This window comes from Phyllosticta citriasiana, assembly GCF_038021145.1.
Source record: "Phyllosticta citriasiana strain CBS 120426 chromosome Unknown IWZ02scaffold_16, whole genome shotgun sequence".
Lineage (NCBI taxonomy): Eukaryota > Fungi > Ascomycota > Dothideomycetes > Botryosphaeriales > Phyllostictaceae > Phyllosticta > Phyllosticta citriasiana.
Genome location: NW_027117293.1, coordinates 174,680 through 200,435, shown reverse-complemented (window position 1 = coordinate 200,435; position 25,756 = coordinate 174,680). Strand labels below are relative to the sequence as shown.

At 56.5% G+C, this 25,756-nt stretch overlaps 12 protein-coding genes across 12 annotated transcripts; 6 read left to right on the top strand and 6 right to left on the bottom strand.

Moving 5' to 3' along the window:
• Nucleotides 1-158: 158 nt before the first annotated feature.
• Nucleotides 159-1,690, bottom strand: IWZ02DRAFT_462421 (cat eye syndrome critical region protein 5 precursor). Its single transcript, XM_066768279.1, has 3 exons — nt 1,521-1,690; nt 1,178-1,459; nt 159-1,107 (listed from the first exon to the last, which is right to left on the bottom strand). Exons 1-3 carry the CDS (start codon nt 1,643-1,645, stop codon nt 351-353), a joined length of 1,164 nt encoding a protein of 387 aa, XP_066618668.1. The 5' UTR covers nt 1,646-1,690; the 3' UTR covers nt 159-350.
• Nucleotides 1,691-3,718, bottom strand: IWZ02DRAFT_462420 (Lactonase, 7-bladed beta-propeller-domain-containing protein). Its single transcript, XM_066768278.1, has 2 exons — nt 2,589-3,718; nt 1,691-2,533 (listed from the first exon to the last, which is right to left on the bottom strand). Exons 1-2 carry the CDS (start codon nt 3,609-3,611, stop codon nt 1,775-1,777), a joined length of 1,782 nt encoding a protein of 593 aa, XP_066618667.1. The 5' UTR covers nt 3,612-3,718; the 3' UTR covers nt 1,691-1,774.
• Nucleotides 3,719-4,011: 293 nt separating this feature from the next.
• IWZ02DRAFT_436703 (uncharacterized protein) lies at nt 4,012-5,343 on the top strand (the record flags this gene model as incomplete). Its single annotated transcript, XM_066766558.1, has 3 exons — nt 4,012-4,082; nt 4,145-4,609; nt 4,728-5,343. 3 exons carry the CDS (start codon nt 4,012-4,014, stop codon nt 5,341-5,343), a joined length of 1,152 nt encoding a protein of 383 aa, XP_066618666.1.
• A 1,664-nt stretch (nt 5,344-7,007) lies between these two features.
• Nucleotides 7,008-9,624, top strand: IWZ02DRAFT_94089 (uncharacterized protein). The gene is made up of 3 exons (XM_066771449.1): nt 7,008-7,259; nt 7,313-9,456; nt 9,531-9,624. The coding sequence occupies exons 1-2, from the start codon at nt 7,202-7,204 to the stop codon at nt 9,442-9,444; spliced, it is 2,190 nt and encodes a 729-aa protein (XP_066618665.1). The 5' UTR covers nt 7,008-7,201; the 3' UTR covers nt 9,445-9,456; nt 9,531-9,624.
• Nucleotides 9,588-10,300, top strand: IWZ02DRAFT_94086 (uncharacterized protein). The gene has a single exon (XM_066771448.1). It carries the CDS (start codon nt 9,731-9,733, stop codon nt 10,172-10,174), a length of 444 nt encoding a protein of 147 aa, XP_066618664.1. The 5' UTR covers nt 9,588-9,730; the 3' UTR covers nt 10,175-10,300.
• An 887-nt stretch (nt 10,301-11,187) lies between these two features.
• Nucleotides 11,188-12,591, bottom strand: IWZ02DRAFT_385389 (aspartic peptidase domain-containing protein; the record flags this gene model as incomplete). The annotated part of the gene is made up of 2 exons (XM_066765401.1): nt 11,188-12,183; nt 12,316-12,591. 2 exons carry the CDS (start codon nt 12,589-12,591, stop codon nt 11,188-11,190), a joined length of 1,272 nt encoding a protein of 423 aa, XP_066618663.1.
• A 253-nt stretch (nt 12,592-12,844) lies between these two features.
• IWZ02DRAFT_94073 (uncharacterized protein) lies at nt 12,845-13,883 on the bottom strand. The gene has a single exon (XM_066771447.1). It carries the CDS (start codon nt 13,744-13,746, stop codon nt 13,099-13,101), a length of 648 nt encoding a protein of 215 aa, XP_066618662.1. The 5' UTR covers nt 13,747-13,883; the 3' UTR covers nt 12,845-13,098.
• Nucleotides 13,884-14,637: 754 nt separating this feature from the next.
• Nucleotides 14,638-15,942, top strand: IWZ02DRAFT_471950 (cytochrome P450; the record flags this gene model as incomplete). Its single annotated transcript, XM_066768916.1, has 1 exon — nt 14,638-15,942. One exon carries the CDS (start codon nt 14,638-14,640, stop codon nt 15,940-15,942), a length of 1,305 nt encoding a protein of 434 aa, XP_066618661.1.
• A 339-nt stretch (nt 15,943-16,281) lies between these two features.
• On the bottom strand, nt 16,282-17,925 carry IWZ02DRAFT_94054 (DHHC palmitoyltransferase-domain-containing protein). Its single transcript, XM_066771446.1, has one exon. The coding sequence runs from the start codon at nt 17,619-17,621 to the stop codon at nt 16,344-16,346; it is 1,278 nt and encodes a 425-aa protein (XP_066618660.1). The 5' UTR covers nt 17,622-17,925; the 3' UTR covers nt 16,282-16,343.
• A 136-nt stretch (nt 17,926-18,061) lies between these two features.
• Nucleotides 18,062-18,627, top strand: IWZ02DRAFT_385416 (cytochrome c oxidase assembly protein PET191-domain-containing protein; the record flags this gene model as incomplete). The annotated part of the gene is made up of 2 exons (XM_066765403.1): nt 18,062-18,086; nt 18,146-18,627. The coding sequence occupies 2 exons, from the start codon at nt 18,062-18,064 to the stop codon at nt 18,625-18,627; spliced, it is 507 nt and encodes a 168-aa protein (XP_066618659.1).
• A 1,904-nt stretch (nt 18,628-20,531) lies between these two features.
• Nucleotides 20,532-21,805, bottom strand: IWZ02DRAFT_494129 (uncharacterized protein; the record flags this gene model as incomplete). The annotated part of the gene is made up of 3 exons (XM_066769996.1): nt 20,532-20,832; nt 21,645-21,662; nt 21,726-21,805. The coding sequence occupies 3 exons, from the start codon at nt 21,803-21,805 to the stop codon at nt 20,532-20,534; spliced, it is 399 nt and encodes a 132-aa protein (XP_066618658.1).
• Nucleotides 21,806-23,647: 1,842 nt separating this feature from the next.
• On the top strand, nt 23,648-25,621 carry IWZ02DRAFT_385550 (Alpha/Beta hydrolase protein; the record flags this gene model as incomplete). The annotated part of the gene is made up of 1 exon (XM_066765411.1): nt 23,648-25,621. One exon carries the CDS (start codon nt 23,648-23,650, stop codon nt 25,619-25,621), a length of 1,974 nt encoding a protein of 657 aa, XP_066618657.1.
• Between the last annotated feature and the right edge of the window lie 135 nt (nt 25,622-25,756).

Genomic DNA, 25,756 nt, shown 5'->3' with positions numbered 1-25,756 from the left:
TGTGCTGAGGGAGGGAGTACCTGGGCCGGGGCTAAGGTAGAATGGCCATGTCGCGTCGGTCCTGGGAGGGAGTCAATAGGTAGGTGGACAGATTCAGGGGCCAGACCAGACTCTATAAATCCTAGACGACAGTGTCGTTAGTCCTAAAGATACGAGTAGCCACGAGACCGAGCACATGCTTCACCTATGCAATGGAAGGGACAGAGAAAATTCTGGGATAGGGACTGCTTTTATTCTTTCGAGACTTTTGCGCTTGCAACGCCATCCCACCTACCTCCGAATCTGAGTTCTAGCACCTACCAATGAAACCAACTCTAGTAATCCAACAGCACACCTCCCCCTGCCAGCTCCTACTCCTCCAATCTCGCACTCCAGCTCCTCTCTTTCAGCGCCGCCTTCACCGCCTCAGACACGTCGGGCACAATCCGCGTCGGCTTGACGCTCAACTCGCTGCCTTCCTGATACACGCCCGTCCGCACGAGCAGACTGCGCCATTCGGTACCAACGGGGCTCTCGTACCCATTGGCGCCCCTGATATCGCTCTCCGGATTATCACCAACCATATACACGGTCCTCAGCTTCGTGCCCTGCGCGGCGTCGGCGCCAAACAGCGTCTCCCGATGCCGCAGCAGGCGCTTCTCGGCAAACTCGTACGTCGCCTGGTACGGCTTGCCGTAGACGTGTTTTTGCAGCGTGGCGCGGCCGTCGGTGACCTTGCGCCAGACGCCCTCGAGCGCCTCGCGGAAGCCGCCCTGGCCCAGTCGCGAAAGATGGTAGCGCGCCGCCCACCACAGATCCGGGTTGCTGAAGTGCAGCGGCGGCTGCGCGTCCTGCTGGTATCCGGCGTTGGGCAGGTCGGCGCGGCCGTTGAGCGGCGACAGCGTGCCCAGCTGCCCGCGCGACGACAGCAGCAGGTCCACGATGACGGCCAGATCGAGCCCCCAGTCGCGCGGGTCGGCGTAGACGAAGATGGCGTCGATTTTGGGCGGCGAGGGCAGGGCCCGCCCGAATTGTTTGTAGTGTGGCAGCAGTGCGTGCGAGAAGGGCCAGATGTCTGGATTGGAGACGTAGATGTCGGCCGGCGTTATTACGTTGCGGTAGCCGTATCTATCGCACCACAGACGCGTATCTCGATCAGCGGGCGCGTTCTCGAGGCGTTTGGGACGCGTGGACTCACTGCTCGGCGACGTCGCGACACTTGGCGCCGTCGCCGCCGCACACCAACACCGTCTTGTCTTTGTAGTGGTCCATGTCGGCAAAGGGCGTGTGGCTCTGAACAAACAGGCCCGTGTCGAGCGGCAGCCGCAGCTTGTGGCTCAGCTCGGCGACGCGGTCGGCCTCGTGCTTGCCGCCGCCATTGGTGAGCAGGATGAAGGGGATGGCGTTGCGGCGGAGGAAGTCGAGGGCGGCGTGGGCGCGCGGGACGGGGTCCGCCGAGCGCAGCAGCACGCCGTCGATGCTGGAGCGAGGCGTCTGTTAGGCGTCAATCTTGTCTGCTGTGCATGGCTCGGGCTGCTCACTCAAATGCAAAGGCAAAGTCGGGGACTTGTGTGGTCGCATGCAGGCAGCGGCGATGAGGGCAGGTAATGCGAGTCGCGGGGAAGCGCAGACGGCGCGGTAGCGTGGAGAAGAAGAGGGTGGCCATGTTTGCGAGGTGCAGGATGGGGATGGGAGGACATGAGGGAGTGAGGTGGTTTGTATTGTTTGTTCAATTGCATGTACAAAGCTAAAGGTGGGGACGGCCCGAGGGACATGTGATGACATCTATTGCAACCTACACGCCAACCTCCGGGTCCCACCAACTAGACCAAGGAATCTCCAACATGTCGAGTCTAGGACCCAGTTTGGGGTATACTTCTTCGCAACAGAAGCATGGATTTTTGTCAAACTCGTCATCGTCTCCTGACCAAGCCTCATGGTTGTACATGTCCAAATATGGGATTTGCATCACGCATGGATACTTGTCGATCAAGCCAAACGGCTTCCTCGGCGTCCAAAATGTTCCATTTTTGGGCCATCCAAACGCTTGTCGGCAATAGTAAGCAGTGGGCTCTGCGAGACACTCCTTGGTCCACGAGTCGCCGCCGGGGGATGTGACGTCCTTCTCCCAAGTTTTTACCACTGGCGTGTCGCTATCACCAAAGTATCTCGGATATCCCATTATCATCTTGGTCTGCTCGAACGCGACAAAAGTCATGTTCCCCATGTTATCGAGCCTGGCCATTTGCTTGCCAATTTTGCCGCTTTTTCGGTCGCGCTTGAGGATGACCAGGGACTTGCTGTACTGCAGAGCAACAGCCACCTTGTCTCCCCATCTGCTGACGGAGAAGGACCGCGGGTAACTGCCGCCAGCGGCAGCCAACTCTTTGAACTCCAGCAAACCGTCCTTGCGAATGGCAAAAGTCGCCAAAGAGTCCGATGGCACCGTGGACACGTGGTCGTCCGAGTGCGCTCGGTCTCCCCACTGGTCGTGTTGCCACTTGGGAAAGGACAAGTCACCGCGATTCGACACGATGGCGAAGCGCTTGTCGTTCTATGTGACTTGATTAGCGGCAATCGAAAATCACTCGCCATAAGGACTGTCTTACCGTTATCTGGATCTCGGCAGGCGAGCCGTCCTTGGGAAAGCGGGCATCGCCGAGAGCATACTGTTTGCCTAATTTTTCAAATTGGAGACCAGTTGCCTTGGTGCCTATCGACTCGGTGTTGGCATTCTTGGTGTACGTGACCTTGTAGGTTAAGATGGTTTGGTCCAACTCGCAAACGAGATGGAAAAAGGTGTCCCATCCCGGATACGTCATCTTCTTGGCCTCGCGCGCCTTCTTGACCTTGGACTTGACTTTGAATCTGACGAAAGCTCCGTGGCGCGGGCCGCAGCCGGCAGGAACACGCAGCGAGGGCTCAATGAAAAGGTCGCCATAGATTCTGTCGAAGCGACTGACGCGGACGAGGTCGGCCCCAAGGTCAGGCACGAGGATGAATTCTTCTTCAGGGTCGAGAATGGCCTGGTGCGGGTGCGGTGCATCCTGACGATCGGGATGTTTTCCTGGCCTATCAAGGCTGAATTGGACTGTTGTCCGAGGTTCCATATATCCATAGGTCGTATACCAGGTACTGAGAGCGCCACTGCCGTAAGAAGCAAGCGCAAAGTGATACTTCTGCTTGTTCAAATACCCCTTCATTCTGTTGCTATGTTCTTTCGAACTGGCCCCATAGACGACGCCGCTGACAGGGCCAGGAAGGGTAGTCGCATTGCCCTCGATATGAAAGAATTGTCCTGTAACCATATCACGATTGGGGCCAGATCTTCCGATCCAGTAACGATTGACTGAGCCATTGGCACCATCGAGGCCTTCGTCAATGCAGTAGATCAAGTGGCGTGCATAGTCCCTGGCCAACCATGTCGGGTTCTTTCCACAATTGACCGAGTCCCAGCTCAAGGGGAACATGTGCCATCCCGTCCACTTGCGCTTGTTTTCGTAGAGTTTGAAGGTCGCAATGTAGCCATTATCGCGGAATCCACCGTTGTAAGAGGTGGCCCACAAGACTTCGTGCATCGCCCAGGATTGGGTCGCAAGGGCCATCAGGAGGAGGACGACGAGTTTGAACATGGCTGCTGTCGAGTAGATGGATGGAATGGAGAGACGAGAGATAGAGATGAGAGGGCGACCGCTTATAACTTGCAAAATTGTTTTGTTGGAAGTCCTGGCGTTGTGTGTGACGCATGGAGCCAGATGCAATGCATATGTGACCGAGCACAACAGCTGCGGGGAGGCCAGGTCGAGTGAGTGAATGACTGGTTCGGCGCCTGCTTTGTACCTTGGCTCGTCGCACTCCCCCACCAACAACATCCCCAACATCACACACATCACACACATTACCATCTTCTCTAGCCCAAGGCCCCACCTGGACGTTGTTGACAACTGAAGACCTCTGCTGCTGCGAACCAAGCTTCCAATGTTGCCACGCTCAGCTGCCGACCTGCCATTTTCGGTAAGCTCCAATGCAAGGATGCCTGACGTCATGATAAGAATAAGAAAACCAGTCAAGTGGGTTGAGTGGAGTCTACCATGCAAGAGATGGTATCCCTGAGCAGACAATCCCCCGTCGTCGACCGCTGTTGACCACCAAATACATTATTCAGGCCACCTCCGAGTCGGGAATATGCTGGAGAAACTCGTAACAAGAGACTTCACGACGACTCGCTTCCTTCGAGGAAGTACCACAGCAAGCAGTCAGGCTACCTGCAGGGTGAGACGCAGGCTCAATACCAACATGATGAGGGGAAGCCATCATTGTTCGATGGGGAGGGTATATCGGGTGGGTTCTGGTCGCCGAGTCCCAGCCCACAGGCTCCGAGTCAAGAAGAGTCCGAAGAGGAAGAAATCTACCATTACCAGTTTCCGACCCCAAGCCCGCACGTCCTAAGTCAAGAGGAGTCTGCGAAGGATGAAGGCCATTCTGCTGCCTCTGCGATTGTTCCACCAAAGGTCGGAGATGCATTCAAGACGCTGATGGACTCCAAAACAGTCCGACAAGACCTCGAAGCACACTCTCTACCCACCAAAGACGCCGATGAGCAGTCTTTCGTCACGGAGTACGGCGACCCGTGCGTGGCTCAACAGCGACGGGAGAGTCACTTGGTGCCCATGAAGATGAGTAAGATGAGCTTACTTGACAACATGTCTGCATCGACCAGAGAGCATCTCGCGTCGTACGTGACGAAGGTCTTCGAGTCGATCCAAGACATCAAGCACGAGTCGAATCGATGCTGGCTGCGCCTCAACACCAACAAGGAAGGGAGAGACAGAACTGCAATCAGTTGGAGGGACAGGGAGTCATTCGGGACCACAAGGTTGCAGTTCTATCACTGTCGAGTTTGGAGTCGTCATCAAGCTTCTCAACGAGTCAATGAGTCCCGCTGAACGGCAAGGATGGATCAATGAGGAAAGCCATCACCTCTCGCACTTGTGTGGTAACGCTTCTTGCTGCAACCCGAAACACCACATCATTGAAGCGGGAGCTATCAACTTCAGCCGCAAAAATTGCCAGAATCGCAGACTTGGTGGTTCAAAGGCCGCTTACGTTGTCTGCAGGCATGAACCGCCATGCCTCTATCGCACCGAGGCTGGAATTCAATACCAGCCCAAGACGGCCTTGGGTAAGGTGAAGGAAACAAAGCAATTGCGACAGACTACCCTCTCATTTAGCGCCACGAAGAGCTCTAAGACTGCAAATCCAAGCAAGCCAACGACATCATTGGATTACTCATATCAATCTATGTCCAAGGGTGGCGGGGGCAAGACTTCCCCGCTCGACAAGCCCATCGAACTTTGGCATTAGTCGAAGAACAAGCTCTTGACTCTAGTTCATTTTCTTCTGCCAAAAGTTACACAACATTTTTTTCAGCGTGGATGATCAGCGCCGTCAGTTGGCTACGAGGAGCGGAGGTCTGGCAGGAGCTCTTTGGATTAAATTTCTGCATCACATTTTACGGAGCACCTGAGCATTCAGTGTTTGTATCCCTGCTTCTCCCCGATACCTATTCACTGACGAGTCTTGCAGGTTCCCGACCTACATTTGGATTTTTCAGCACGGAGGGCATTGATGAACCACCAAAAGCTTGCTTTGAAGATTTCATGATTGGACTGGGTAGATATTCGAGAACAGTACAATACATAAATTTCCCTGTGACGTCATGCAACTGGGGTAAGGTACCTGAGCAACCTAAAATGGCAAGGTAAGATTTTCCAGACCCTTGCCGCTTCCCGCCTTACGCCATGTAACCATCACCAAACAACAACAACGCGTCGCCCAGGTCGAGCAAACGCGTCGATGCGTTGCACTGCTTCAAAGCCGCCCGAAACTCTAATGAAAAGTGGCATTTCTGGTGGAATTCGATGGCCAGACCTCGGAATGCGATGATGCTGCCGTGGGCCCTCTTGTTGTTACGATCCCGGTCCGTTCATACGACATCTCATGCGTCAGATTTTTCGAGATCTTGCGAGGTGTGGGGGAAGAAAAGCACAGGAGTTTTGGTTTGGCGACTGTGAAGGTCTTTTGGCCTGAGACGGTGTCACGGCTTGGTCATTCAAGCATCTCGCCGTTTGCGAGATTAGAATATGTGGGAGCAGAAAAGAGCGGACAGAAAATCACAGCCATGACCAAAAATCACTGACATGTCTAGATGGAGTTCTTTCTCTGAACCAACACCAGCTCAGGCTGTTTTTCCAGGGGCCCAACGGCCTCGAATCTTGGAGAAGCTGGCAACATGCCGATCATATCGACGAAAGGCAAACAGGCGTAATTGTTGAAGACACCAAACACTCAAGGCCCGGAGAGGTCTGTTGCAGCCAGGGTAGAGTGCAGAAAAGTTTGATCAAGGACACAATCGACAGCCATGTCAGCCGGTAGAGGGCTGTTGCGCATATGCCGCATGCCGCTGCTGTGTACGCGTAGGTACCCGATTTGACTTTTGACGTCTGCTGTCTCCATCTCGACAGTCAGTTGAAGTCGACTGGAGCTTCAAGGTACCTATATAGAGGCGCTAGTGTCAGTGCCATTTGGTCGCCGTCGTTGGGGAAGTTGCGCCGCTCCAAGTCACTGGCCTCAGCCTGTCTCGCTCCACACAACCCACCACAACTACAGCCTCCACCTTCACCTCCACCATCTGCACGCAGCCTTTTTGCTGCACCTCTCCACGCCCTCAACCTCATTTGCCCCTCGTTTGTATCGTCCTTCGTCCTCAATCAACGCGTTTGTTTCGTCCCACGCTTCGCTCAAACTGGCGTCGCAAGGAGAGGCCCCCCAAGGTCGTCGCCGACGTGAGTGGACCTCTGCCATCTGCTTGCACCTCTCGACCTTTGCCCATCATCTTCCTCTGGAATCATTGCACTCTACTGACACAACTGACCCCGCAGCGCGTGGCGGCCGCAATCGTCGTCGCCAACATCAGACGCCATACTCCCACATTCAGGTCGTTCGCAACCACGACGGACCCTCCTCGCGTGCCGACCCGGAAACCCTATTCAGGTACATACCCTCTGAGAACGAAGTCACCAGCCTGCGCAATACGCGCCCGCTTGATAGCTCTACAAGTTCTATCGTTGCATCTGGCCAAACCTTTGCCGATATTGCACGCTCGGGAGCCCCGCGCCCCCAAAACGACGACCTGCATAGGCAGCGGTCGTCGAGCGGGTTGATGAGAATGCGACCGAAGCAAAAGAATTGGAAGCCGCTCGATTTGAGCGGAATCGACAGTGAGTGCAACTCGTGCCACGGCTCCTCAGCAGGCACTGACCCCAACGACCAGTCTATGCAGAGCGCTCGCCTCTTGCCGGAATGAGCGATTCGTCGACTCCCTTTGAATCTGATTCCCTTGGAAACAGCTTTGCGCCAGACTCTGCCATCTCGAAGGAAACTTCTGGCTGCTTTGGCGAGGTCCTGTCTCGTGATCCGTCTATGCCATCCATGGCGCCGCCGGAGCCCCACATCCAAACAATGGCGTATGCGGAAAATTCGCATGCCACATTTCCACAGAACCAAGACTTGGACGAAATCCTTCAGACTTTTGGACAACGCCTGCCCGACCCGGTGTGGCTAAGGGCCAACGAAGGAAAATCCTCCGGACAGGTCAAATTCATTCAGCACCCCAGTCGCGACGTCACCGCCCACCGTTGGTCTGCCCAAAACTTTGAGTGGCAGGAGATTGGAAGATACTCATGCAATCGCAAGTTTATGGATGGCGACGTCATTTCGCCATTGTTCTTGCAGCATGTTGAGGCGGATCCCTCGCGCCCTCGGTCTCTGAAATACTTTGCAAAGCTTGCCAACGACTATTCTGGCTACATCCAGTCTCGCCCGCCCAGTCTTGACTCTACACCTTTGACTTATGCGCCTCGTCCAAACCTGAATTTCAACCCCTCGCTCCACGACCCAGCTCGGTACGACTCCCTGTCTTCCGTTGCAACCTCACACAACGCCCTGGAGTTGCCTTCCTTAACACATCTCTCGCTGGCCGACCGTCCCGCGGTAGTTCAGGCATCGCGAACCCTCCGAACCAATTCCATGAATATGCACCTACAGGGCCTTGGAGCAGCCGAGGACGACCCATTCGCTGAGTCAATCTCGCCCAGGAACAGTCGTGCCTTTGTTCCAAGCCCTGATGCTCTTCGCAGCACGACTGCCGTGCAGGATGCCAACATGATGGACTTTGGCTTTCGCTTTCCTCCTCCTGGTATTCCTATTCGACAGAGAGACGACTCCATCTTCGACGCCTCCGACCGGGACGACACCAGCGTCATTAGCAGCGATCGCCGCGCCTTCTTTGCCAATCAGGAGCGCAAGCGCACCGAGCAAATGAGACAGAGTGTCTTGAATCCTGGTGCTCAGACAAACAGTGGAAATTTGACCATGGGAAACTTCCAGCGTATGCAACCTCAGAGAATGAGTTATACTCAGATAAGGGAGGCAATGATTTATGAAGAAATGCGATCTCGGGAGCCAGTCACGGCCGTTTTCGCCCCAGCAGATTATCAAGCTCCAGTCATTCTGCAGAGGGGCGGTGGTGACGCACAGCACTCGCAAACAGACGAGAGCCGAGCGCGCATGCGAGAGTACCTGAACAGGACTGCCAATGAACTGCCGTCTCGCAGCACCAGTTACTTGACCCCAATGGATTCCGTAAACTCGGATTCGACCGAGCCCATGTCTCGCTCTTTCGAGCATCCGACCAGTCACTCGCTGATACCACGAGACGTCGTCAGGCCCAACTCGTCCATTTCTCAGGCTTCTCGAGGGGGCATGCTGCGATCCAGCGATCCTGATTTCGACCAGGCTCAGTCTACAGCCCTCGTCTTCAATGCAATCAATACCGAGCTGACCCCTCAGAACTTCGATGGTCCCTTCTTCGAGAATACGGAACCTTCTCCAAACAATCCGAATGTACATCGCACGATCCACAAGTCTCCTGAAGAAGAGTTTGAGGAATGGTGGACTTCTGGTTCGACGTATCAACGGCAAAAGGACTACGTCGATTCTGTGAACGCAGCTGGCACCGGTCACGGGTCGTCGGCCGTTACAAACCAACTCTTAGTCTCCCTTTACGAAAGGCTCCGTTTCTATGTCCGCGAACCTGGAGCAAAGCCCAAGCCCGGCGACTACTTTGCGCCCTTTGGCAAGCCACCCGACTGGTGCATCGATCGGGGCCGCGGCGGCAAACAGAGCTTCTTTGGCGAAGACTACGGCGAGGTGCCCAAGCGCATCGGCCGCGATCCGCGTTTCAAGCCCACCTTTGGCCAGTTTGCAACTCCGTACAACACTGACCCTGGTGCGTTGAATTGGACGGGTGCCGAGGAGGAGAGCTTTAGCTTCAATGCTAATCCGGGCGGTGTTGCTTCGCTCGGAGCGCGCATTGGGCAGGCTGGAAGTCATTTCAGGAATTAGGGTCTTTTGGCTGTAGGAAAACTCTCCTCATGCTGCCGAGTGGATTTATCATCTGCTGATACCTTTTGTGGCTTCTTCGTTGAAAGAGCTGGATTGCATCTGGTTGACACAGACAATCTCTTCACAAGGCTTGCTTTGGACCATCTCCGCACTCGACAGATGTCCAAGTCCATTCCAGCACATCCACAGACATTACCCTTATTTGACCTCGGCATACATACGCACGCCCGTCGCGTCTTCATCGGCCTCAGCCCTCTCAACAAACACTTCCCTACCCCATCGGTGGATGACTTCGTGTACATTTCATTTCCTTCCTCATTTGCTTTCCGCAGTGGCTTGCCATTTGCTTGCCTCTTCTCAAAGCTGCGCTTCACTCATCTCTTGCTGCGGCGCTGCTTCCACTTCGCTACGTTGCTGCTGCTGCCGCTGCCGCTGCTGCTGCTGCAAAGTATTCTTCCTTGCCCTCTTCCACTATGGACGCAAGATGGGTTCAGCTGATGGGCTGCGCTACGCTGAGGCTAGCGATATTACAATATTACAGGCGTTCAGGGTCTTTGCTTCATTTTTGCTTTGCTGCGCTACGCTGTTCTATGGGTTCGTCTTATCGGTCGCACATGAGATAGGCTGGACAAAGGGAGTGGTGGGGTGGGAGTTGGGACATTCTGTTGATGGTGGCGGTGAAAGAGACTGGGTGGACAGTGGGTTGAGTGGGTTGGGGACAGGGAGGTAGAATGGATGAAAGAGATTTAAGGCCTTGGGCCTGAAAATAGACGATTGAGGTGGCAGGTAGTCTGTTGTTAATATGAGGACGAGGGCGTCTAGTCACACTCGCTTGTGTGCTTGCTCACCTCATTTGACCGTCAACATGACATTCATGCCCCCTGTGAAGACAAGATGAAACCGAGTCCAAGATAAAATGTATTGATGTGGATAAAATCTAGGTAATGCAAGATGATAGAGACTGTAAGAAGAGAAGGGAAAACAACACCGCATCTCTGCACCTTTTTCCCCCAACTAAGTCCATTCACAACAACAAACCAGAAACAAGCGTACGCGAGTGAAACAGCTTTTCAAAGAGCGTATGTGAGTCGGTCGATCAAGGCAACAACAGCGTGGAACGACGGGTTTAGTAAATAAGGAGTGGATGCCCGTCAGAAGCCCCCGGGTCAACCGAGACGAGACTGGACGAGACTGGCGAGGCGAGGTGAGATGAGACGAGACGAACAAAGAAAAAAGCAATCAAAACCAGATCAAATCCCCCCTTTTTTTTCCGGCAAAAAATCTCCAAAGCGTCTCGAATTTTGCTTTGCTGTACGTGCTTTTGCTTTTGCTACCTTTTTCTTGGTGGCTTTTTGGGGGACGGGGACGGAGAGAGAGAGAGAGAGAGAGAGAGAGAGAGAGAGGAAAATAGCGAAGACCTGTCCGCAAAGAGAAGAGAAGAGAAGAAAGACTCCGTTCGACCTGGGCGATTGGAGGAGTGGAGGCACGGCGCCTGCCTGCCTGCCTGTCTGCCTATCTGCCTGCCTCGACGACGCTGGGTGCTTGGGCGGCCGGCCTGCCGGAGCCGCCTTCAGTTTGGAGTGGCGGGCCTCTCTTGATGTTGTCATAGTCCGTGAGGCGAAGCCAGTTCGCCATTGTATTGTTGTCGGAGAGAGAAGAGAGGGAGAGACCGGATGCCACCTCTGAGACAAACTGCTCTGCTTTTTTGTGCGTTCGAGAATAAAGGAGGGAGTGCCTCGACATCTAAGTGTACGTGACGTTGTTCTGGCGCGCAAAACCAAGACGGTACGTCGTCTGCGTCTGATCATAGACAATGAACTGGCTCTTGATGAAGATGTCGCCAAGAATGGCAACCGACATGCCGCCATTGCTCTGCAGCCCACCGTAGCAGTTGCCCGCATAATCAACCTGTCCGTAGTTGAGGTAGCTGCCGGGCACCGTCATGTTAGCGCCGGGGGCAAACAAGGTAAAAGTCGGCAGCTTGGTCGAGCAGGGGTAGATCCACGCGCCCCAGGTGCTGCTGTAGGTAGCCTTGGCCACCGTGTTCCAGTAGGCGGTGACGACGTCGTTGGGGAGGGCGAGCAGCGTGGTTCCCGTGTCGACGACGGCGCCGAAGCTCTTGCTGACGACGGTCCCGGACGTGCCGACGCGGTAGTTGGAGGCTTGGAACTGCCACCACCCGCTCGTGTTGACGACTGGCACGTACGAGATGGAGCCGTTGTACGACTTGGGGTCGATGTAGCCAAACGTGTACGAGCCGATTGCATTTTTCCGCAGCAGACTCGTGAACAGCGGCGCCGCCAGCGTGCTCTTGACGCTCTCGAAGAACGTCTTTTGCTTGGTCGGCCGCACCGAGTTGAGGTTGCTGAAGCCCAGCCCCATCAGCCCGTCGTACGCCGCATTGATGAACGAGCTCGACATGTTGAGTGCCACGCCGACCACCTGGTTCGGGAACTTTTGCGCGCTCATGGCCAGCGTGTCGTTGTACACGATGCCCTTGGCGTAGCTGCCGTCGAGATAGGTCAGGCCCCAGGTGAGGTTCTTTTGCAGCACTCCCGTCGACGGATCGTACGTGTTGTGGTTCTTGGTCTGGTTGGCCGGCTGCAGCGTCGACGAGGCCCACAAGTCGGCGCTGCCCGTGTCGACGTTGATCCACATGTTGCTGTTGCCGATGAGCAGCGGAATCATGTACGCCGTGTCGTACGAGTTGACCGGGTAGCTGTTGGCCTGGCCGACGACCTGCGCTTTTCTCCTGACCATGCGGCCAGTCAGTCCGCCGAGCCCTTCGCTCACTGAGCCCGTGAGCCCAGACACCGCGGTTGGCAAGGCCGCAAGGACACTGCCGATGGCATCGGCCACCGGAGTAGGAACCAGGCCTGCTGTCGCGAGAATGGTCGGCGCGGCCGAGGCGATTGCGGCTCCGGCGGCGACCAGCGCGGGAGGCTCAACGCCATATCTGTAAAAGAGGTTGTAGTACTCGATAGGCCCGCTTCGGAGCTGTAGGCCGTGGGTCTCCTGGGTGAGGGTAAAGTTGCCCGGGGTGTTGAGCGTTGTTGGAAGCACGCCGGGCAGTTGGCGCTCCTCCAGAGGAGCAGCCGCTGCCAGCAGCGGGAGAAGGAAGGAAACGACAGAGGTGGAAGAAAGCATGATTGATTATGAGTGCTGGATGCTGATTGCAAAACGAGAAGGAGAATGCTGGTTTGGATGCTGTTTGAACCGGTGCAGAGCCCGTCGTCTTTATACCAGTTTCCTCCACTTCTCGACATGGCATGCACTGCCAGTCTGCGCCGCCTCCGATTCAGTCTAGCTGCCATCGCACAAACCTCCACAAAGCTCCAACGTAACCAGTGGAGCCAGAGCCTAGAACGACGCTTGGCAGAAAGCCAAAAGCTGGGTAGACTAGCTGAGCACGGGGTATTCCACGTGTGTTCTGAAGCGCATTCGTGGATCTCCCATAACCAAGGAATGCTGGGAAACAGATATAGAGGTAGGATTTTGGGCTTTCCTGTTTGGTCAAAGGGTCTTGATATGTCGCCGGATTTGGCTAACCCGGATGGCAGTCTATCCAACGCCACGAAGAGCTTCCGGTTGGCTGGATTGTCTGTGGCAAGCTCTCTCAACGGGCGGGCTCTCGATCCAGATAGTTTCGTTTCACTAGACGAGAGTGTGTGGAGGTGGAATATTTCTTTCAGTGATGGTCAGCTTGCAGCGGCGGAAAGACGGCCATGTCATTGGCGGGTGCGCCTCCCGGTGTTTTTCTGTGCATCGTTTTCTGTTCGCTTGTCCGAAAAAAGGTTGCAAACGTCGGCAGAAAGAGCATGCGTCGAGATGATTGACTGGTAGACTTCCCTTAGGTCTGAGCAGAGAGCCGTTGCCCAGACGCATGCTTGAAACATCTACCCATGAGTGTTGGGAGGAATTCCACGAGGTCAACCGGCCACAAGGACGCATGCGTAGCCAGCGTCTCGAGAACAGCAGTGTCCCACTCAGAAGAGTAAAAGTCAAAAAAAAAAATAAAAAAAAAAAAAAACTGACATGATCAAGAGACGTCCAAGTCAGAAGCATCAGTTCAACGCAAAAGGACGGAATGCGGGGATTGCTGAGCCTCAGCCACTCGATACATTCCACGACGCCTATCACCACTGGCGCAGAGCAGTGGAGGCTCTGTGGCTTTCCGCTGCCGCGAAACAGTGCGGTTGTTGTGGAGGCTAGAAGAAAGATGTCGCGTTCCCCAGAATCGGGGCAGAGCTGGTCGTCATTCCTTTCGCACGGCTTCTTCCCGCCAACCCAAGATCTTTGCATCTCGCGTCTCTGTGAGCTGAAGATCTGAAATGCGAGCTGAAGGGTCGTGTGCGATGGAGGCTGGCTGGTGTTTGTCTGGCCCAATGCTCGCCAAGAATGTGCCGGTAAACTGATTGCATCCTACAGCCATCGCATTCCACGGCACAGTCATGGATATCCAGAAGCAGGACATGGGCATTTTGTGGAATGCGCGTCGTGGCGTTTGCAGAAGCGCAGTGTTGTTCCCAATCAGGAAAGAGGGCGGTAGGTGATAAACTCAAGGGCAATAGAAGACATGGAGACCATGTCCAACGCAGCCGCGCCAGGGCGAACACTCGACGACGACCCCGCTAGCTACCATCTTGGCACCGCACCGCCGCCGTCTTCTTCTCTCATTCATCCCTCTCTTCAACCTTCCCACGAGAGGGCCCGGTCGAGGCTCGCACACTACCGGCCGTTCTGCTGCTCCTCTCCACTCTTCGGCAGTTGCATCTGCTGTTCGTTGTCGTCATTGACGTATCCGCGAGAGTGCCGTGCAATCCGTACCATCGAATTCACAGCATCGCATTTGGACAATTCGGCCTGCTCCCTGGCATTCGCCGCCGCAGGGAAGATGACTGCAATGACGTCGTCGCTCACAGAGACGCTGAGTGTGCTATCGACGCCGTCACGGGCCACGATGCTTGCCATTGCCATTGCCGTCATCGTCGTGACGGCTATGGCGAGAGCGCTGTCGATTGTGCCCGAGCCAGGAGAGCCGCCGTTCGTGCCGTCGACGGTGCCGTGGATAGGCCACGCCGTCGCCATGTTTCGACATGGCAAGCGCTACTTCAAAATGATAGAGTACTGTGGCCAATTGATCACGACGAGTCGCCCGCTCATGCGTCTCACAGCAAGAAATACGGCTACGATATGTACGCGCTGTCCATGCTGGGAGCGCGCACGTACATCGTCACGTCGCCCGCCCTCGTAGTCGCCGTGACCCGCGCATCAAAGACGATATCCTTCAGGCCCTTCATCGCGCAAATCTTCACGCGCCTGGCCTCCATGGACAGCACCACGCACAAGATTAATATGGAGTCGCTCGGCGACCCCAACGGCCTGCTGGCCCGCAGCCACGAGATTGTCAACAACGCCGTGCTGTCGGGCCCCGTGTCCGACGCCATCGCCCGCGAGCTGCTGCGCGGCATCGCCGCCAACGTCAACGGCTGGGGCCGCGGCGGCGTATTCAACCTCGCCGACATCCCCAAGCAGCTGTACGGCGACTCGACGCTCAACGCCATCTTCGGCCCCGGCCTGCTCGAACAGGACGCGGGGCTGCCGCAGGCGTACTGGGACTGGGACAGCGGGCTCGTTGAGCTCATCTTCGCCCCGCTGCCGTGGTTGACGTATCGCAGGGCGTATCTTGGCCGCCGCAGGCTGCACTGCGCGCTCGAGCGCTACATGTATGCCGGCCAGTACAAGCAGGCGTGCCAGATGCTGCAGGACCGCGTCGCGCTGCACACGAGCCTGGGCTACTCGCTGAAGATGGCCGGCTACATTGAGCTGGGCATGATCATCGCCTCGTACCCCAACTCGACGTACTCGGCCTTCTGGTTCCTGTGCCACGTCTTCGCCGACCCATCCCTCCTCCAGGAAATGCGGCAAGACGTCGCTCTAGCCGTCGAGCGCAAAGACGACAAAGCCGTCGTCAACATCGACGCTGCGCGGACCCGCTGTCCGCTGCTGCAGTCCACGTTCCGCGAACTTCTGCGCCTCTACGAGCCGACCTCGTCCTGGCGCACCGTTCTCGAAGACACGCGCCTAGACCAGTACCTCGTCAAGAAGGGCTCTCTGATCCTGCTTGAAGGCGGCCTCCTGCACACCAAGCCCGCCATCTGGGGCGCCGACGCGCTCGACTTCGACCCGCGCCGCTTCATCGACTCGCCGAGCGGGACTCGCGCCGACGGCACGCCGGTCCATCCGGCCAGCTTCCGTGGCTTTGGCGGCGGCAACGTGTATTGCCCTGGCAGGAACGTAGCGCACGTCGAAATGTTTGCACTCATGGTTGTGCTGGTCGTGGGCTTTGATGCCGAGGGCGTAGATGGCCCGCTCGTCGTGCCGCCCCTCGTCGACGACGTCATTCCTCTGGGTGTGGGGCGGCCGCGCTGGGAGCCCAAGGTCAAGATCTCGAGGCGAAAGGGATGGGAGGATGTTGTTTGGGATTTCCAGTTCTAGCTAGGCGAATCAGATGCTGTGGTGGTGTATCTTTGTCTCGTGTCTAGGTCTCCTCATCAGTACATACGTTGACGGCCGGGCACAGGTTCTCGTTTGAAGATCAAGGCGTGGACTGAGATGAGAGATGAAAGCGCTGATATTGCTACAATTCTTGCCCAAAGGCTGCCGCCTGCCACATTCACAGTGCTGGGGTATCACATCACAGAGGAGCGTGAAATGGTCGTAGCAGGTAGAACGCGTCCCAAGACGAAAGAGCCACAACGCCAGGCTAAATAGCAGAGGCCGCCGCGCCACGAAGAACCGGCAGCGACCGTCAAATGCGGTGGAAAAGCAATGAGTTGCCAGAGGAAACGACAAAAATCTTTCGGCTGGAGGTATTGGGGACTTGGCATGTTCCAGGCTCATGAAGCCCGCACATTGTCTCTCACAGCCAGCGCCACAGGGCCGAATGGGTATTCTGAGATGTCGTCGGCGTGCTTTGCGCATGGGCTATACGTGAAGGGCAAGAACCACTCCCAGACGCGATTGCCCAACACCTGACACACGTTGGCGTAGGCACTGCCAAGGTCCCACAGCTTGGCGCACGGTTCTGTCTGAAAGACGGCCCACCTCTCGCCGGGGACAGAGGGGAAGCTGACGACCATGTAGCACCGGAGGTGGTCGACGTTGCCCGTGAACCAGGCGGGCGAGATGCGCACGGCCAGGTGGAGCGGCATGTCGAACTGGCGCTGCTCGACGGTGGAAAAGTTCTTGGCCAGCATCCAGAGCGAGTTGTAGAACATGCCGACGGTGAAGAGCGTGTAGACGCCGCTGAGGACGAGCAGCGCAATCAGCTGCGGGTTGTGCTGGGCGTAGCGGTCGTGGTCGCGCTTGAACAGCGTGGCCGTCGTCGCCAGCACGAAGATGCAAAGCAGCATCACGTACAGCAGGAACTGCACAAAGAACTTGGTCGTCGTCTCCGACACGATGCCGCCGACCCACGGGCAAAAGTGATCCATCCGCCGCACGCACCGCCCTAGGTCGGAGCAGTGGTGCGTGCGGTCCGGCTTGAATGTCTCGCACGTCTTGCACCAGCGCGGCAGCCCGTCGGCAGCCACGATGAACATGTCCTTGGGCCGAAAGGATTTGAGTGCTTCCATTCGCAACTCGGCTTGCAGCTGGTTGTGCGCCGCGAGCTCCTTGAACAGTTCTTCTCTGGCGAGCGCATCTTCGGGTCTGGTGTGTTGAATGACTGATCTTTTTTCGCTCCATCTCTTCATAACTGCCTTCATGTCGTCGGTGGCCTGATCCTCCGGTTTCGCCCTTGAGATGCCCAGCGGCAAGAGTCCTGGATCCGTGTAAATGACTTGAATCAGGCGCATGTAGGTAATGCCGGACATGAAAATAAACAGCGCCTGCAAGACGATGACAGCGCATCCGGGTCCTCTTTGATCATCGCGCGTCATCAGCCGCTGGTGCGCCAGCTGGAAGCATACGACGTAGGTTGCCCATGCTGCCTGGCCAATGACCAAAACGGGCACCACAAAGGCAGACACGAGAGATGTCCTACTGGGCCTGTTTCCGCGGTTCATGATTGTAAGTGTCATCGCGTCGACTTCCTGGGGATGGTCCAACGGACCTGCGGTGGTCGACTCAGAATCTGGCGGCGAGGCCGGGCGCGAGGACGCTGCTTGCGACATGGCGGCGAATTGGAGAGTAGAGAATAGGATGGACCGCGGGTCGCTGGATCGTGGGCGGCGGTTTTGAGAGGAGCAAAGACGCGGTGAGGAGTTGGTCTTGGCCCCATCAACGACGGGACGAGCTGAGATGGCGCAGCGGGACCAGATTCGAGGCGCGGTCTGGCGTCGACGGCATCATGAAACGACGGAGGCCATTTCGCACGAGTAGCAGCAGTGTGGCAGGCGACGAATCGGCACGCCGACTTTTCCAGGCGTTGACGATGTAGAAGTGATGGCCCGGAGGAGGCAGAGGACCCGAGTGGAGTGCGTCATGGGCCGTTGCAGAAGATCGCCCGCAAGGGTTCGCGCAACCCTAACCGGACCCGAAGCACCGTCTTGTCTTCCCTTGGTTCCAGACTCACCACCACATCCGCCGCCCGCCATCTACCACCCACTTCACCATGCCGTCCTCATGTAAAGACCTGCGTATGCCTTTCCACCCAGTCAGATCCAATTGCACCACAAGCTAACAAGACCACCCACAGGCGCCGCGCTAGCCGACTGCCTCCAAAACTCCGACTGCGTGATGGTGCAGCGCAACAGCGCCGCCGACTGCCTGCGTCCGCCGCTCGTCGACACGCTGCCGACGCGCTGCCAGCAACTCAAGAAGGGCTACGGCGAGTGTAAGCGCGGCATGGTCGACATGCGCAAGCGCTTCCGCGGCAACATGCCCGTCGCCCTGGCCAAGGACTCAGGCGTCGAAGACTCGGTCGACACCAAGGAGAACCGCGGACAGCTGTACGCCGGCCGATCGCTCTCCGACGTCGTCAAGGCTTCGGCTGGTGGTCGTGATGATACGCAGGCTGGTAGTGAGCGCTATAAGGATGTTGAGCCCACCACAACGGCTGCTGCGCCGCCTGCCAATCCGTCGCCGTCGCCGTCGCCGTCGCTACCGCAAGACAAGCAGCAGAATCCGCAACCGCCATCACAGCCGAGCGAAAAGAAGAACTCATGGTGGCCTTGGTGAAATGGTCAACTGCGCGGAGGAGACCAAGTTGGCACGGCATAAATGGTGATGCGCCTGCACAAAGCAGGCAAGTGTACAAAGTGGCGATGCCGTAGTGGTATTTTTGGCACCCACAATCTATACATATCAACGGCATTGGGGCGGCGTCACGGGCATTCGATTCGGGCAAAAGAGCATAGCAGACATTGATAAAAATGGCAAACAACATGGACGGCGGCGTGTACACCTCAATTGACTCGGTCATGTAGTCGGTGCACACACAAAGTTCTTTGTGACGAGGTGGGTCTGGAATGGCGAGCAGGCAGTCAGGCAGGCAGAATCACATCTCTCCTGCTTCTCTTCCTCCGCCGAAGCGACGCAGATGGCATTATTAGAGGTGTGGCTGGTGCGGCGTGCGGCACAGCTACAGCTAAACCCCATCATTCACTCCCGCCTTCTCATCAAAAATATCCACACAAGACAAGGCCTAGCGTCAGCGGCGCGGACAGGCACTTACCAACCGCAACTCAAGCGACGGTAGGTAGAGAGAAGAAGCGGATCAGGGGGGGCCGGGCGGCGGAACGAGCCACAGCCGCAATCCATCCATCAATCCTCCCATCATCCATCTAGCATCATATTCATCCTTCCCGCCTCGCCTACTCCCATTGACGGAACATGATGATGGCGTCATCTGAGGTCACCTCCCGTCCACACCATATGTGTAATGCAGTCCTATCCTACCGTCACGTCAATTAAATCGAACTTGCTCCTATTCATCAAGCTCCATTGCCGCCTCACATCATGCCCGCCACTCACTCACTCACTTGTGCCACACAAATACGTACGTCCGTGGCCGCATGGGGAGGGGCCATTTCGGTACGGTACATGGGGTCGTGCTTTTTTTTTTTTTTTTTTTTTTTTTTCTTTGGGCAAGGGTACATAGGTCGCACGTACGGGCTGACTGTAGTCCATCTTCTCAGCCATGGAGACAGCAGTATGGAGTGAGGGGATGCTGGTACGGGGATAGTGCGTGCGTGCTGCTGACGGTAGACGTGGCTAGAGCTACATGTAGTGTGGCGCGGGCGCTGCTACGGTCAGATGTCTCGGCACAATGTAGATGCATGGATAGAATGGACGATGGCCGATTGGTAGTAGATGGGAAAGGGACTACTGGGCTCGTTGTGATTGCGTGTGCTTAATTCTTTCGTGATTTGCCTCTGGATCGTGTTATGTATGTATGTACACGCACACACGCACGTCGTTAGCGGATAGGTAGGTAGGTAGGGCGATGCAATGCAATCTGAGGTATGGGTATGGACATGTGGGCAGACGAGCAGAAAACCAAGCGCTCTACGAATAACAAAAAAAAAAAAAAAAAAAAAAAGGTAGAAACAGAAGCAACAACAGACAATCCGATGCGAATCAGATCTACCCGTCCCCTCTCATCCTCCACGTCTCACCCACCCTTCACCCCCCGTTGCAGATCCATCCAGCCAGCTGGTGTACTGTGCTTGTGGCGCAGGGAAGGAAGGAAGGAAATCTAGAAACAGAACAAATGGAATGAAAGAGCAACGGTCTGGTAGCACAATGAGAGGCAAGGAAAGAGCTCCCGTTTCGTCTCATCCCATCACATCACATCATATCAGCCACACCACAGCACACGCTATGTAGAGGCCGGCCTCCGTCCGCTGGCTGTGGCTGATGTTGGACGGTCGAAGCCACCCCCAAGGGGTAAGGGTAGCTTGGTCACTTGCTTGCTTTGTTGTGGTGGTTCAGTCCGTCAGACCGAGAGCATTGACGCACCTATCAAAACGAACCGAGTCAGCATTTGTTCACTTCCTAGCCAAACAAATTGCACCAATGTACACTTACTCGCTACCCCTTCATCTCCCCCGCCAGTCATTCTGTCAAACCCGTCCGTCCATCTACTTGGTCGAGCACTCGCCGCACCGCGTGTGGTGGCAGGTCGCGCAGCCCACGTTGATATCCGCCAGGTGCGGGCCGCTGAAGCACTTGCAGCAGTGCCAGTAGCCGTCGGCGTCGGCCCAGGGTGCCGCACCGAGGGCATGTTCGAGGTCGGCAGCGCCCATGATGGTGCTTGGGGCCGGGAGCGGGATGGAGAGGGACGGCATGGTGGTGGTGAGCTCGGCGTCGGCGGAGGAGACGGGGAAGACGGGGGAGAAGCTGCTGGTGTTGGTGGCGGGCTGCATGAGGGCGATTGGCGTGCTGAGATGCTGAGATGAGAAGGGTGGAGTACAGTGGTTATAGATGGAATCGCAGAGCGTAGGATGTATGTAGGTAAGCTTTAGAAATGCTTTGCAGCAAAGTCTTTCTTGCAGTGCTGGAGATGAAGAGCGTGTGTCTGAGAGATGATGCTGGACAAGAAGAAGAAGAAAAAGCACCATGGCGGCACACACAGGACTGCTATATACCCAGGTCTCCGTGCAACAACGCCGTACACGTCTAGACTCTGCTGCTACTGCTTGCTTTGCCCTGTCCTGCCATGCCTGACCTAAACTTACCGCAGCAGCAACGGCAGCAGCAGCAGCGTCCAGTCAAGGCCGCAATGTCTGCTGCGCCTGTGGCGTCACCGAACGGTGTGCCTCAATTTCCAGCCAGCAGCAGGGGCCAACAAGGGGGAGCGAGCGAGCTGTGCCATCATCATCATCATCGCCGTGGCCAGTGACGTCCTGAGGCCGCCATAGGGAAGCAGGTGAGTCAAGCCACGCCTCTAGAAGAATTCCGGCCGATTACTGCTTTGGGAAGCAGGTGGGAAGCAGGTGGGTGTGGCGGTGGTGCGTTGGAAATGGCGAGTGCCTGTCGACCGTCGAATGGGCGTCCGACACACACGCAAGGTCTGTCGGCGACCCCCGATGGGTGCGAGGGGAAGAAGGAGTCAAAGGCGGAAAGGCAGAAATGAGGAGGCCTTGACCGTGGGTGCGAGGCGCGGCAGGACTGCCTTGCGGTGCCGTAGGGAGAAGTGTGGTTGACGGGACCAGATGCTGGTAATGACGATTACGCATCCGTCTTGAACACACCCAGCTACGCCGCGGAGCCTATGAGAAGCAAAGTTAGTATCGTCTTGTAATGATTCAAGAGTTGAAGACAGCATTGCTCACCACGAGCCAAGAAAGACGGAGCCGTGCCGTTGAGCTACGGTCCAATCTCCTGGGGACGTCCAATAACTGCGGCTGTGCATGGTTGACAATTGGGTGTCGATGTGGCACGTAGTCGGAGAAAGTGATGCATCTGCGCCACAGGCAGGACCAAAAACGCCTGACAGCCTGAGGAGCTGAACAACTGCAGGCCTCCGTCCGCCTCGGGGTCAACAACTAACGCACCTCTTTTGCAAGATGGGTTGGACGTTGGTAGGACAATGTGAATGAAAAGACTGATTGAATTACTACAGAGGCGTTTGGATAAGACACTAGGATAGGGCGATCCCGCCCAGATCCACCATCCCGGGATAGGCAAGTTGTCATAGCTGAAGAGGCACGGATGTGGCTGAAGGTCCCCGGCTTACCAGTAGACGAACCAAAGCAACTCATCATAGGAGCAGTGCCGTAGGACAATCTCAACACCCGGCCCAGGATGGTGAGCTTCGCCACGGCTGACAGACAGAAGAAGATTGTGCGTCTCGGCCGGTGGAGGAGACTTACGACTTGGGTCTTGGCCAGGATCCTCCTCAGTCACGAGCACACGATGCGCTGCGCTGTCCAAATGCATGTGCAGATGCAGCTCTGCCTGGGGCAACAGGGCAACAAGCAAGTGGACCGGCAAGGCAGACGCGGCGGCATGAGGACAGACAGAGGCCACCGTCAACGTCTGTGACGGTGTTGCGGTGAAGAAGCGGCGGCGGTTGCCGACTTTGCGCAACCATGCTGGCGCTTGGCGGAGGAGAGGCTCTGCTGACGTCGAGGTGCAGCCAGAAAGATGGTTCAATATTGGTTTTCTTGGGACAGACAAAAACGGAATAAGCTCATAGCATGCGACGAGACGGAGGGAGCGAAACTTGGGCCTTTTTATCATTGATCAATCCCTTTCAGCCTTTGTCCTCCAGTCCCGCAGATGCAATAGTCGTAGATACAAGTCCGGGTAGGGAGGACAGTAGTCGGCAGCGACGAGGCTGGCCAATGACATGGCAGCGATGGAATTGGAGCCGCAGACAGACAAAAGTGAGGCAGCACAACGGGCAGTGTGCCCTGGCAACTGATGCAGCGTTTCGGTCAGAGGCCTTCACTTGCGCAAGGCTGGAGGCTGAGTTGGAGCAGCCTGGCGAGCGTGCAACCGACGAGACGACAGGAAATGAAGAGCTCGAGGCCAGTCTGCACCTAGACCCCGCCGTCGCAACTCCACTCTCGGGACGTCGGCTCATCGCGAGGCAGAATGGAGAGGCGCACGCTGGTAGAGGTGGAGGTGGGAGGTGGAGGGCCATCTGGCGAATCAGCCTGGGGCGTGTTCGCTGGTCGAGGCAATTGGGCCGGGCGGCTCTGCGCCATGAGCTCATTGTCAAGACGACCTGACACGGCGGCGCAACGCTTTGCGGATGAAGTGGCGGGCTGGGTTGGACGTTGTCGCGATGGAGATTGCTGGTGCTGGTGGTGTTAAGGTTGTTGTGTTGTGTTGTGTTGTGTTGTGTTGAGTTGTGTTGTTGCGAGGATGCAATGACAAAGCCGGAAACGTCATGGCGCACCAAACCTTAGGAGACCGAGACCTGGACGTCTTCACATGCATCGGATCCGTCCACCACCCACCCACCTTGTCCGTCGTCCTGACATTCCTTGGCACCACTCAACACTATGCTGCTTGCGCTTCTATTCAATTTCTGCTGACCCTCTTTCTCTCTCTCTCTCTCTCTCTCTCTCCATCCCTCTCTCTCCCTCTCCCTCTGCCAGGAGCCTCTTTTCCGCCCTCGAGCCGCCAATCATGGCTCGCGTCTCGGCTTGATCACTGCTCTCGACGCCAATCTTACGACATCTTATATCCGCAATATCCTCCATATCCTCTATATCGTCGCACCGCATCTCTGCAGCCGTCAACCATGGCGCGCGTGCCCTTTTTGAGCCGGCTGAGGCCATGGCAGTACATCTATCTCGTCTCCAGCCTGTTCCTCGTCGCTCTCGAGAGCTTCATCCGCATCATTACCCTCGCGCTCCCTGGCCCAATCATACACCTGTTCTACCGCGCCTCGCGCCGCTCCTTCAACTACCTGTCCTCCCCACAAGGGCGCCGCTCGCGCAACAAAAAAAAGGGCCTGGTCACCTCCATCGCGCAGGCTTCGGATTTCGTCGAGCTCTGTGAGCTGTTTGGATACTATGCCGAGGAGCACATTGTGCAGACGGGCGATGGCTACTTGCTTGGTCTACACCGTCTGGGATGCAGGCGTGGCGAGGAGGACATGAGGATCAATTGCGGCCCCGGCAGCATCAAGAAAAAGGTCGTCTACCTGCACCACGGTCTGATGATGAATAGCGAGGTCTGGGTCTGTTTGACGGAAAAGGAGCAGTGTCTACCGTTTCAATTGGTGGACCGGGGCTACGATGTCTGGCTCGGGAACAATAGGGGCAACAAGTATTCCAAAAAGTCGACCAACTTTGCGCCGACCGACACCCAGTTTTGGAACTTTTCCATCGACCAATTCGCCTTTCACGATATTCCGGACAGCATCGACTACATCCTCTCCACTACTGGCCAGCCGTCTCTTTCCTACATTGGATTCTCCCAAGGTACGGCTCAGGCCTTTGCCGCCCTCTCCGTCCATCCCACACTCAACGACAAGGTGGACCTGTTCATCGCCCTGGCCCCTGCTATGTCTCCCAAGGGCGTCAACAGCGGTTTGGTCGATAGTCTTGTCAAAGCCTCTCCCGACTTGTTGTTCCTTGCATTCGGGCGCAAGTCGATTCTGAGCAGCACAACCATGTGGCAAGCAATTTTGTATCCTCCAATCTTTGTCCGAGTGATCGACCTGTGTCTGTCATTTTTGTTTGGCTGGACGGCCAAAAATATCAGCGCTCACCAGAAGCTCGCGGCCTACCCGCATCTTTTCTCGTTTTCAAGCACGAAGACGGTGGTCCATTGGTTCCAAATCATTCGCAACGGTACCTTTCAGATGTACGACGACGAGATGCAGGCGCCTTTGCGGATCAGCAACGACGCCAAGTACTACAAGGTCGCCAAATTCCCAACGCGCAACATCAAGACCCCCATCGTTCTTGTTTATGGCGGGAGGGACAGCTTGGTAGACATCAAGATTATGCTTAGGGAGCTCCCCAAGCACGCCCAAGCCAAGGAGATTCCGCACTATGAGCATCTCGACTTCCTCTGGGCCTCTGATGTCGACGACATGGTCTTTCCACACGTCTTTGGGGCTCTCGAAAAGTATGCTGGCACTGCCAGCAGCCCATCGCCATACCGCGTCATGCGCACGCCTTCGGCAAAGGTGCGCTCGCTTTCAACCGACGACGACAGCCCTCACACGGCGCGTAAGATATCTGAAAACATTGCCTCGGCCTCGACGCTATCAGCCTCGACGCACACCGACGGCGCCCAAGACGCGAGCTACGCCGACGCGGCCAAGCGCCCATCCAGCCCCTTTGGCTCGCCGCTGGCCATCCGCGTGCCCAACTCCAACAAGCAACCGCGCAACAACGAGCGGCCGCCGTCCGAGGGCTCGCAGCGCGACTCCCGCGTCTCGCACAAGAGCACCACGTCGCGGCCAGAAGGCTGGTGGAGCAGTGACGAGGTGGGCGGCACCGACAGCAGCCCGCCGCCGCCGCCGCCGGCGGGCAAAAGCCCGGGCCGCGCCAGCATGAGCAGCGTGCTGAGCAGTCGCGAGGGCAGCAGCAAGAGCGAGGCCAAGTTTGGCGAAAAGGGCATCACGCTCGGCATGGGGCGTGCGGTCGGCGGCCTCGTCGGCGGCGAGGCGTTTGGGAGTACGGGTGTCGGCGGGAGTCCTGGCCGAAACAACGACTCTTCCGGCGGCACTATTAAGAAGAAAAGCGGCAAGAAGAAGTAGTAAGAGAGATGAGGGCTTGTTTGTCAGGTTTATGAAGAGTAAGTTTGGCGGCGGCAGCGGCGCTGGTAGTCGTGATTCGAGCAAAGATAGAGCGAAAGATCTGGATGTGAAGCATGGAGATGGAGATGGAGGTGC